Here is a 12,625-nt window from a genome sequence, read left to right as displayed (position 1 = left end):
GAGATTGTTTGTACACTGACTAATTTTTATCCTTTATTTTTAAAACAAAAGGAAGATGTATAATATTTATCCAGAAGCTTAGCTGACAGCAATTATTATGGCTAACAAAGACAAAAGGACAACATTTTATGTCATTTTGACCTGACTGAATCATCTGATGTGTTCTATTTTCAGGGTGGATTTTATGTTAAAACAGCCATAGCTTGCTACTATCACAAGTAAAATGGTTAAGGAGGTTATTGTAAGGTCTCTTTCATCTGGAGAAAAGACATGTAAAACCCAAACTTACTTCAAAACTTCCTGAATTATTAAATTCATGCTGGTAACATCCCTCTACCTAATGCATTACGCATTGAAATTCTGGCAATTAAACACTAGCTCATTGCTCAAAATCTGTTTTAAAAATTTACTTCGTATTGCAAAGCATCAGTTGAAAGTACCTGATGCTATTATGGCAAAATATTTTATTACAAGGTGTCCTGCTAATCCAACACAAACATGAAAGTAGTTTACCTGGAATGTTTCCACAGAACAACTTAAACACTAAGATGATCATTAGGTACAACTTCCAAGATAAATTACAAATTTTAAAAGCCATTTTTTAAACAAAGTTATTCTTATATTAATCCATATGAGTGTTTTTCATATTTGATTTATTATATTCAATGAGTCTGTCCAGCCTTCAGCTGAAGATATTAAAATATGTGTTGCCTCATTTTTGTGAATTATTAGGTACTGGAATAATCTTAAGAAGCTTTACTTACATTTTCACTTTAATATCTAGCATCATCTGCAAAATATGTTATATCTTCTCTAAGCTGATATTTGATGATAGGGAATCACAGATCTTTCAACAAGCAAAGTAGGATCCAGAATCTTTGAAGACCTAGATTAACTCCCAACCCCCAACTGAAAGTCTGGGCAAATCCCCCTATAATTCTCAGGCTGTTAATAATAATTTGAAAAAAAATTAGTATTATGTACCTACAGAAAACTGATAGAGCCTAATGACTTGGGAAGAGTAGACAGAAGGTGTGATTCATATACATATTCACCTACCTGTTGATAAAAAACACATATTTTAAGAAATGATAAAACCCTCTAAAATGCCAAATTTCATATGATAAAAAATAATAAAAGCTTAATCAAATTTCTGTCAGAGGCATCTTTATCATACCTCTACTATCCTGCAAAAAGATTCTAATAAACAATGTAGTACAAATGTGTTATTGTTTAGAGCGATTGCCACCAACTCCAAGCTGTGTGGTGCGGTTGACATGCTGGAGGGAAGGTATACCACCCAGAGGGACCTTGACAGGCTGGAGGGGTGGGCCCGTGCGAACCTCATGAAGTTCAACAAGGCCAAGTGCAAGGTCCTGCACATGGGTTGGGGCATCCCAAGCACAAATACAGGCTGGGCAGAGAATGGATCAAGAGCAGCCCTGAGGAGGAAGACTTGGGAGTGTTGGTTGGCTGAAAGCTCAACGTGATCCAGCAATGTGCACTTGCAGCCCAGAAAGCCAACCGTATCCTGGGCTGCATCACAAGAAGCATGGCCAGCAGGCTGAGGGAGGGGACTCTCCCTCTCTGCTCCTTTCTGGTGAGACCCCCCTGCAGTACGGGACCCCAACACAAGAGAGACATGGACCTGTTGGAGCAAGTCCAGAGGAGACCACGAAGATGATCCGAGGGCTGGAGCACCTCTCCTATGAAGACAGGCTGAGAGAGTTGGGGTTGTTCAGCCTGGAGATAAGGCAGCTCCAGGGAGACCTTAGAGCAGCCTTCCAGTACCTAAAGAGGCTTACAAGAAAGCCAAGGAGGGACTTTTTACAAGGCTGCCTAGTGATAGAACAAGGGACAATGGCTTCAAACTGGAAGAGGGAATATTAGGAAAAAATTCCTCACTGTGGGAGAAAGCCAAGGAGGGACTTTTTACAAGGCTGCCTAGTGATAGAACAAGGGACAATGGCTTCAAACTGGAAGAGGGAATATTAGGAAAAAATTCCTCACTGTGGGGTTGGTGAGGCACTGGAACAGGCTGCCCAGAGAAGTTGTGGATGCCCCATCCCTGGAGGTGTTCAAGGCCAGGCTGGATGCAGCTTTCAGCAACCTGGTCTGGTGGAAGGTGTCCCCGCCCATGGCAGGGGGGTTGGAACTAGGTGAGCTTTAAGTTCCCTTCCAACAAGCCATTCTGTGATTACAGGCTTAATTCTGTTGCCCACACATAGGCACATGGTACCATTTAAGATGCTCTCTTGGTGCCTACCTAGCCTCCAGCTGCAGTTCCAGAAGGCCTCTCACAGGTTCTGTGTCACATCTGATAGCCCCCTGTATCAACACTATAACAGATTTAAAAAAAAAAAAATCAGATAGTACAGTATTCAATAATAAGTGAAGAAGTTTACTCTTAGACTTGTTTTCAACTTACTTTGCTTGTATAACCAGATTTCATAGATTATATACTAGCCAATGGCTTAGCTAAAAAATTCCATCCAACATACTTATAATCAGTAATAGAAACAAGCGTAAAATAATCACACAGGAAATAGCGAGAGAGAGATTTTACACATCTAAATGCAACCTCTGGTAATTCAGGTCTTTTCTTATGCCAATAATAGAACTGCTTAGGATTTAGCAGCAGAAGACAATTGCATGTCATGGAGTGGCATAATACAAAATGAGAAATTTTTAAAATCTGTGAGAAAAATTACATTATTAGCATTCATAGCGCAGCCTATAATGTACCTTATTTCCGTTACTTAAAAGTAGCATTTGTTTGATCTATTCAGAGCAATTTTGGATCAGAAGATTTAATTCATGGACACAATCTTGTTACAGTATCTGAGACCAACAGGACTATTGCTGCCTTTCCTGCACACCACAGGACTTCTGTGTACAGACTGTAAGGATATATTCATGTTTAATTATTACGAAAATGTCACGTAAAGAATGAGAAGGGAGTTAAATCACTGCACAAAGATTTAAACTGGAAGCTGGTAAAGTTTTAATAACACTCTGCATGTGAATTATGCTTCCAATAACACATAAATGTATTATGAAGCTTTAGCTGATACAAAGCAGTTTCTTACAGCTTAATGTATTTGAAAAGAAAATGGCTGTACTTTGTGGTAACAGAAATACCAATTATGAATCAAACTTGTAGTTTAATTCACTTAATTATAGCTGCAGTTAAGTTAAGGCAAAAGCCATGTTTAAATACTTTTTCTTCAGTTCGTGAAAGTGGGGAGACAATATTCATTTCCTCATATTTATTGGAGTACAGTAATGAAACCCCAGCCATTCGCTGCACTGCCATGCACTCTTGGCACGCTTCTCATTTTAGCTGGACTCCAGCCATACCACAGGCCACCTCCTGCCATCCACCACACGAAAATGGCAGTTCCTCTGTCACCGGCCATTTCCCTTTTTACCTACCACAGCGCCTCCAGCCTTACCTCTGTATCCCAGGATATCCCACCATGCAAATGTTACAAGCATCTGCAGGAGAGGGTAGAGAGGCAATTTTGGAGGAAGCTAACACACTTGATACTTGGTGTATCAGGTGCCTGTGCCGAGGTATTGGCGGGAATCTCTGTGAGGAGAAGTCAGGGCTGCCCTGTGCCTGTCACAGCTGGTTCCAACCGGTCCCAGCCAGGTCCACAGCAGCCCCACGGCAGGGCACAGCTGAGCCCATCACCGACACTGGTGGAGCCTCTGTGGTAACAGATTTAAGAAGGGGAAAACTGCACAGCTGTGAGGAGCAAGGAAAAAAGTGTGAGAAAAGAGCCCTGCAAGCACCCAGGTCAGAGAGGGAAGAGGAGCTCTGGGTGCCTGAGCAGAGACTCCCCTGCAGCCCCTGGAGAGACCATGGCGGAGCAGACTTTTTCCTGAAGGACTGCAGCCTGTGGAGAAGATCCATCCTGGGGCAGCACGGAAGTGTGAGCTCTAGGTTGCATAAGCCGACAATAGCACATGTACTTGCTCCATCAGAAGCCATGTGAATTTCCCTGATCCAAGCTGCTAAGACCACCTTGCCTCAGGAGGTGAAAGCAACAGTATCACCAGGCATTTTGAAGATAGCTTGTGGTGGCCCCATGTAAAAAATTGCTTGGTCTTCAGATTCTTCTTCATCTTGCTTACTAATGAGAGGATGAGCAGCTGTGTTCTTTCACTACAGTCACCACAGGAAAAAAGCTTAAAAAAAACCCACTTGTGTTGGTGTACTGGATTCTAGCTACAGACTAATATCCCTCTGCAAGAAAAATTAACATGTTAAGGAGTATTTAGAAGAAGGGATTTTTATTGTATTACAAGATTTTTACCTCATATATATGGAAGCATTATTCTGTCAAATAAAGGCCTCATCACAATCTCGACTGCAGGGGAGCCATGACAGAGCCTGACAGCTCAGATTTGTCCCGACTGCTCGTTTTAGGATTTAAATAGCAGTCTCCAGCCTCAGCCCTCATCCCTACATCTGCTTTAGCTGGAAGTGAGCAAGAACATCCAAAATTTACACAGATGGACCCCTTTCAGCCTCATGACAGCTGCCAACCCTTCAAAAGCCACTGCTATTCTGTTCCCACTGCTCCACCTCTGGGAAGGCAACCACAATATTTCATGTACATTTAACACTAATATGAAATATTTATTACCCTTTCCAACTTTAAGTTCTATTTAGTGTCTTATCTCAAACCTCAGATTGGCGCCAAAAAAACCCCAAACCATACAACTGGAAAGATTTCAGTCCCTAAACCCATGAAAGCTGTGGTTAAGGCAGTTGCTTCACAAGATCATAATTAAAAGTTTATTTGCACTGTACATAATCAGCCCTCTTACACTCTAAATTATCTTGTCATTACAGTGGTACAGGAACTTTAGGAGATGTTAGAGGATTTGAACCTGCATTATCTCATTACTCTTATGCAATCTGTCAATAAATCAATGTATTGTGTATGACTGCAAGTGCCTGGCACATTCTTCCTAACTGTCTACCCCAACAGTAAAACTCACTAACATCCCCGAGCATCTCAGACCCCATACCTCAACCTCTGATGCAACACAAAGCCCTCATACTCTAAAAGCTCACAAGAGTGCAAACTGGCCCCATCCCAGCCCACTGGCCAAGCATACAAGCCTTTAGGTTACCCACCAGGCTTCCCTGCCTGCACAGACAGCTTTGCCCCTGACAATTAGGGCACCTACAGCCTCTGACCACCTGCACAAGGGGAAGATGGGCACAATGTCAGCAGATGGTGTGTAGAATAAGGCGAACAAAAGCAAAAACTCAATTCACATCAAAAGGTGGAGGATGCATGTTGAGGTCCAGCTGGAGCGACGCAGGAAGCGTGAGTGGCACAGCACAGAGGCTCAGCCAGGTCATCTGCCACAGAATGGCGGCATGAGGGAAGGACAAGAGTGTTGTGTGACAAGGACGCAGAGCAGGGTAGGGCTGATGTGCAGCTGAGGGAACAAGAGATGTCCAAGGAAAGGTTGGGGCCAGCCTGCCACACCTGCACTCTACATGTGCCACCACAGCAGGAAGGGGCTGAACCTGAGCACCCCCATGCTCACAGTCATCCCAGCTGGGTACTGCCACCCAGTCAGCTGGGGGACACAGACTGCAGGCTGGGTGGGGACACGTGCAGCAGCTCCCCTGTGGGTACAAGGCTGCAATGGGGTCAGGCCCTCACCCAGGTCTGGTGGAGGCTCTGGGAGCAGTAGGCCAAGGAATCACACCTCAATGCTCATCTGCCCCAGCAGTGATGCTTTAGCATGCCAGCATCCTCCTTCCCAGGGGTGTGGGCATGGGAAGGTCAGTTTTCAATTCCTCCCCAAGGGGGACAAACAGCTTAAGTCCAGCTCAAAGGATTGGAAGGTGGTGTTAAAAAAAAAAAGTTTCACACACACATGGAGAGTCTGAAAGACCAGAGGTAGTGCCAGGAACAGCCTGCAGTGTGAGGGGAAGGGTCTCACCTTCCACAGGCTCCAGCTCCAGCTTCAGGTACTTCCATCTACTCCCCATCAGGCTTCTTTGAAGAAACAATGTGCCAATACATTAAGAACCCCTTCTTAGAGTAAACACCTCTGAAAAATTCTCACAATTTTCTTCTACTATTATTTCCTCTAAAACTCTACCCCTCAAGCCCAGAAGAAACAAACCTCACTTAAAAAAAAAAAATCTTTTCAAATCCCACCAAAATCTGTTCTCTGTTATATTAACCAGTGGCTAGTCAACATCCTTCCCTGGCTTTAAGGGGAGGCTTTAAGGCTTCAACTCACTCAAACTGCAGAGTCTTTGTTACAGAGACACTCCCCTGCAAGAGACAAGTTCCAGCTGGATGTTGATATTTCACATTATTCCTGCATATTAAACATTTTTAAATGTAGACGTTACTTAAGCTTTAAGCAATTTGCTAAAATACAAAGGAGAAGCTTTGGTCTTTGTAAGACTTCAAAAACACAGTATATCAGTTCTGCTCTTCTCTGGTTTTGCTGAAACAGGTGATGTTACAGCTCACTTCACATGTCCTTGGCCATTATTCCCTATTGCACATTCAACTTCCACCTTGTTAGTCAGACGTGTTGTTTCCAGCAGAAACTCCCTCCCACTTGATCCAGCCTCATGTGTTTAAACAAGAGGGGCTCCCACCAGCACCCATCTCCTCTCACTCCCTTCTTGCTAACGGGGTAGTGGATCTTCATGATTCTTGTAGTTTCATAATTATGGATATAAGATGGAGAACTTCCTCCTATTTTTAAACAGTGCCAGCTCACCTCAGAAGGTTAAAAAAATAAACACCACGTGTTATTGTATGCAACAGACTAATAATAAGGTTATGTATCCGCATAATAGGCAATGTAGAACTCTCACAGTTCTGCTTGTGGAGGAAGTTATGCAAAGCCTCCTGGTGTTAAGCATCTGGAAGGCAAGAACACCCCAGCATGCTATAAAGTGATATCCAAGCTCCTGGCAGCTCCTCACTTGCAGGAGAATCAAGCATGTATTCCAGATACTTAGCACTGCTTTCCCTTGTGTCAGCAGCTCTTGTGAGCAGGTCCAATCCATCCAGGCAAAGATGACACACACCTTCCTTCTTTCAGCCGTGGTATACTTGAAGAGAGGCACACAAGTTTCAGTCTACATATGCCAAGAATAAAATGCAACCAGGCAGACAGGATAGAAGCACAGGAAGGTCCCTCAGGTACATCCTTGTTCAGTCACTTTGTTTGCTAAAGTTGCATCTGTGATACAGAAGTACTCAAGGCTGTGGACCCAGAAAGTGGGTACAGAAGCCTTGCAAATTTCAGAGACACAAGATGGGGATACTTCTACACATCCAGAGTCAGCTGAATGAAGCAAACATCCAAAAAAATTCCTTTGACTTTATCTGTTATCTAATATATTCAATAGCAAGATTGCTGCAACTGAGCAGTCTGTGCTGACACCTCACAGAGGCCAGAAAAGCACTCTCAGCTGCATTTCCAGTTCTCCTTCTCATCAGCACCTGAATGAGTGTGTAGTGAATCCTGGGTGCAGGGGGGAGAGAAAAAGAAAAAAAAAATACAGAAGAGATTTCTTGTGTGCCCACTTCCCCTTTAGTCCTTACTGCAAGAAGAGGATCAAATGATCCCAACCCATCCTTTTACCCAGAAGGCCAGGTAATGTTATACAATCCCAACACTCCAGTAGATATTTTGCCACCAAGAGCTGCCCCACCACATTCCCTCTCTGCAGTTTTATCTCTCCTGCCACTACAAGTTTTAGTTTGAATGATCTTGCTTAGAAAGAAAAAGAAGCATCTCAGAGCAAACATCTCTCATCCTGGTTGCACAAGGCAGGTTTTGGTAGCACAAGATTTTTCTTTACCTGAGTTAGAAGTTGATGACGTCTCAGCTGTCTATAGAACTGCAATACAGAAGGATCAGCTCTCACTACTTTTGGGTCAAAATCCAGAACACGGAGACCTGCAAGGCTACGGGCTCGGGAGAGGGCTACATAAGCCTGCCCACTTTCAAAGACACGGGACAGGGAGATTTCCACGCAATCTAAAGACATACCCTATGAAAAACACAGAGAAGTTTGTTACAGAACAATCAAACAAAAAAGAACACTGTGCTGTATTGACACTAAGCTGTCCTGCGAGTCTGTCAAAGGTACCACCCTTGATGTACAGGCTTTATAAAAAAAAAAAAAAAAAGAAGGTTGATCAGCCATCAAGCAGTAAATAATGCTGCTTTATAGTCTAACACCAACTATACCGATGGCAGCACCCTTATGGAAACTCTAGCAGTATTGCTAGCCCATCTTTAGCCCTATAGACAAGCATCACAAGCAGAAAAAGTGCTGCCTTCTCTGCAACTAAACACACATATTCTAGAGGTGCCCCAGAGCAAGGGCCTTTCAGTTTGCCTCCCATTTTACCCAGGAAATAAGGTTTATGGCAGTGTAAAATTCTATAGACGGCTGTATAAGAACACCCACCTGACTCTTGTGAATGGAAATGGCCCATGCCAATTTTAAAGGCAACTGTTGACGACTTAGATGAACTCCTGATGGTCCTTTGAAGACCCATTTCTCCATTTTTATGACCTGTGTGACCCCGCAGAGAAATCTCACCTTAGGCAGCCCTGTAGGAGTGGGAGCAGGAGAGAAACGGGGATGGATTCCTGACAGTCAGCAGCCAGGAAGCCAGCAGCCTAAGAATATTTTTTTTTTTCTTTCATGAATTTTAGGGCTGCAATAGGAAAAAAAATCCCACACCAAAAGAAAAACACACCCTAAACCAACACACAGTAAATAGGATGTCCTGAAATGATGTTTAATTCTCCTGCTTAAGTAGGTCCCAAAGAAGTTAATCTATCAGTTGATATGTAGAGAAAAATACACATTGCAGGTAGCAGAACACTATTCTGAGAAAAACAAGCAAACACACACCAAACCACCAAGAACTGCTTCAACAGACAGAAAATGCAAATAAGCATACACATCTGGAGAATAAAGAAAAGCAAACACAAGAGGCCCTATAGATAACTACAGCTGATACAGTGCTTGACATTACAGCTCACGACAGCCCCAAGCCTCTCACTGCAGAGAAGTCCTCCTTCCTGCTTTCCCTCAAACTATTCTTACCAAAGCAGTAAACAAAATTAACAAGCCATCAGCCATCCATAATAAATTGTTTTGTTTTTTTCTCTTCCTTCAACAACAGATGAAAAAGCTTACTTACCCTTCTGTTCACTTTCAAATCCTACAACAACTCCTCGTGCTCCATTCACCAGCCCTTGAGACACATCCAGATTCTTAGCTAGCATCACCTACAGAGAAAAAGAAAAATCCTTTAGTGCACTGGCTTTACAGCCAGTTCAGCTACCTACAGCTAAGCTTCTAGCCAGGAAGCATAAGCACAGCAGGCTGATATAGCCATGGCCACATCATCCTATCACAGGATAGAGCACCATCTCCTCTTTGATTTAAACTATTTCACTGCCTTTCCTTCCTAGTATTCCCAACTACATCATTCTGCAGCACTAACACTTCACTTGAGCTGCTTCTGTCCTCAGCTGTGAGCTCAGATACAGGGAACAGATTCCCCTTCCCCAAACACCAACCAGCCTAAACTTATATAGATTCTGGGATCACCTAAGAAACAACTTCCCAAGGCAAACGGTACTGCTGCTAAGCACAATCCTGCATCCTTTCCACTCTGACAGCCCTAGCTCCCAGCAAGGTGCCCAGTCCTGCAAATTTGGCAAGCTGTGCCATACCCTTACAGCACAGGAGGGCTGCTGTAGCTGGAGCTCAGACTGCAGGCAAGGACCACCTTTGCTACCTGGAAGGTTCTAAATCTGATTGGAAATGTGTGTCAAAGTCATAGCAGTCACCACTGTTCACAAGACATTGACCCGCACTCAAATGAAACTAATTCTCTGTCTGGGTAAGATTCCAAGCAGAAAGGATGCAAAGATTCGGACAAAGTCTTCTGCTGGCCTAGCATAGCCATTCTACACAGAATCTGCATTCTATACATTAATCTACTCTATACATTTATCTGCTATTCCTTTATTTTTTCTTATGCCATTTGATCTGCTGGTCTTTCACAAATGTATGTACACATGCTTACCTGAGCTCCAAGCTTTAGCTCAACTCTACCACCCACAGGACACTGAGCATCAATTAACTTCACTAGCATTGGGTCACTGTCCAAAGCCTCAAAGGAGTGCACTTCTCCTATTAAGGAAAGACGTAACAAATTGCAACCATTGAACATATTCTACACAGCATTGCGGGAGGCTCAGCATTAGTTTCTAACAGTAATCCCTCTCTTAATATCCATTCTGCTCTCCTGGTGGGACATCTTCACACAAACCTTGTCACATCTAACAGCAGAAAGCTCATTATTGGTTCTCTTCTCAACATAACTCCCAGAGCACGAGAAGGCTCAGGAGTCAAAGACCAGCAGCAAATAAGAACTGAGCAGTCACCATTTTGAGCATATGACCAGTTTCACTTGCTGCCAATACCAGATCTCCAAAGAGGACTAAGGAAGAATCCTAGGGCCAGACAGGGAGGCAGAAGTGAAATAGCCCTTAATTCAAGTCATGGCTGGATAAAGCACAGCCTTTCTGAGATGCTAAAGAAAGAAAAAGCAGGAGTATGAAGGCAATAAGTGACGCACTCTACCTCACAACAAGCAATGAGCTCACTGTCTATTACCCACCAGGAAGTAACAGCGTGGATTTTTAAGCAAAAAGCTGGTAATTTTTTCCCTAGGCAGCTCAACTCCAACACGCACAGCTTGGACTGGTGCTGCTGTGCATGGCAGAACACCAGTTCCTCCTGACACCACAGCATCCCCATTGCATCCACTCAGAGCTCAGCCCCAAAGACAGCTGTTTCCTCCAAGGAGTTCACCTGATAGCTGTTGCAAGCGCCTCTCATTAGTTACTTCTACATCATCTTTATGGGTGCAGAGCCGCGTAGCCAGGATCCCATCACGCTCAGAGCTGTTAGCAGCAGTCTGCATCAGCTGTCTGGTAACCTCCTCTGTGCACCTGGTAACCAGGAAAAAGGGATTGTCATTTAAAGTGATCAAGTGCACCTGGTAACCAGGAAAAAGGGATTGACATTTAAAGTGGTCAGGAAGAGGACTAGAGCAGTAGTAACCTCTGCACAGCTGGATCAGGTGGTGTGAGCCTCAGGCCTCTAGAGAGAAGGACAGAGAAAGATAACTACACAAAGTTGGAGAGTGGTGCAAGTGTGTGACGCAGCCCTGTCCTGGCCACTGCCAGCTCAGGATCCATTGAATTCCTTAGCAGGAATTGTAAAGAGGGACCCTAGAAAGGGTCCTTCCTTACTAGAGTAGCATATATAAGACCTGCTTACATTAACTACAGCATTTATAGCTATTGCCCCCAGCCACGCATTCCTGATAGAGCACAGAGAAGTTTTTCCTCTGCTCCATCAGTAGGGAGCAGGGATTACAAAGAGAGACAAGTTTCTCACCTGCCTAAACGAACTGCACTCAGGAGCGAGACAAAGTTCTTGTCGGTCTGTCTCCGCACTTCGGTCAGCTCCATATTTATGTGGATGCATTTCCTCCAGCTTTTTGCCTGGCAAATCATTCTCTTGTTAAGAAAGAGGCAGACTTGAAGTACGAGAATGAGTTTAGGGACAGTTGTGTACCTGGAAGCAGAACTTGGTTTCTTCATTAGCCTTGCAGACTGGAGGTAGCTGCAAGAAGTCCCCACAGATGATTAGCTGAATTCCTCCAAAAGGCTCGTCTCGTTTTCTGACTGCCCTGAAAAGGAGGGAAGAGAGAAGTTTTGAATGCACTCCAGGACTTGGACACAGTCAGGTCTCAGAAGTTACTTCTTAGTCTTCCGGTATATTCAAACATACACTACCTGCAGTAAAAGATCATTATCCTCAGCTGTGTCAAAAGAACTCAAATAATTAAGCAATGCTATTACAAGACATTAAATTTGCTTTGCTTAGCCACCTCAGAAAACATTACCAGTCTTGGTTCTTTGGTAGCTGTTACACCACAGCTGCTTCTCTCTGCAAGAGAGAACTGCTGGGCCCAGCAGACAGGTGTGTCCTGGACTCAGCTCTACAGGTAGCACTTGGCTCCAGAGATGGAAACCGCAACCAGAACAGCCATAGCAAGGGAGTGGGGACATGATCAAAATCTATCTCAAGATAAAGATCTGCCCAGATGCTGGCTATGATTTCATGCTCCCTTCCAGTCCTCTGTCAGTGGTTGCCTTGTATCCATTCACGTAACCAGAAGAAGGAAGCAGCCTAGAAGTTTAAGGAAATTAATTTCTATTAGTTGTTTGACCTGACGGTTGCTTACCTCGCCACTGCCTCCAGCTTGTCGAAGAACTTGCCATCCACCATTGAGATCTCCTCAATAATTAAGTGCGGGCAGGCCAGCCAGTGCTGGCGCACCCCAGGCCTCTCTGCCAGCTGAATACACTGTTCTAGCGGTGCCTTCCCAGAGCCGATCCCTGGCAGGGGAGAAGAAAACAAAGCTTTGGGAAGCTCCTGACTCTTTGAAAAGGGAGCAAGAGGTCCCAGCCCCTCACTGGCGGGCAGACCATTACCTGCAAAGGCGTGGAG

At 44.1% G+C, this 12,625-nt stretch overlaps 1 protein-coding gene across 1 annotated transcript; it reads right to left on the bottom strand.

Moving 5' to 3' along the window:
* Window positions 1-7,473: 7,473 nt before the first annotated feature.
* On the bottom strand, window positions 7,474-12,622 carry PIF1 (PIF1 5'-to-3' DNA helicase; the record flags this gene model as incomplete). The annotated part of the gene is made up of 10 exons (XM_009696033.1): window positions 7,474-7,530; window positions 7,871-8,062; window positions 8,486-8,631; window positions 9,231-9,318; window positions 10,125-10,231; window positions 10,916-11,055; window positions 11,507-11,613; window positions 11,687-11,801; window positions 12,360-12,513; window positions 12,610-12,622. Coding segments are annotated over 10 exons (1,119 nt in total), but the record flags the coding sequence as incomplete, so codon positions are not given.
* Between the last annotated feature and the right edge of the window lie 3 nt (window positions 12,623-12,625).

Source organism: Cariama cristata, unplaced genomic scaffold (assembly GCF_000690535.1).
Source record: "Cariama cristata isolate BGI_N322 unplaced genomic scaffold, ASM69053v1 scaffold10642, whole genome shotgun sequence".
Classification (NCBI taxonomy): domain Eukaryota; kingdom Metazoa; phylum Chordata; class Aves; order Cariamiformes; family Cariamidae; genus Cariama; species Cariama cristata.
This window is presented reverse-complemented; position numbering and strand designations above follow the sequence as displayed.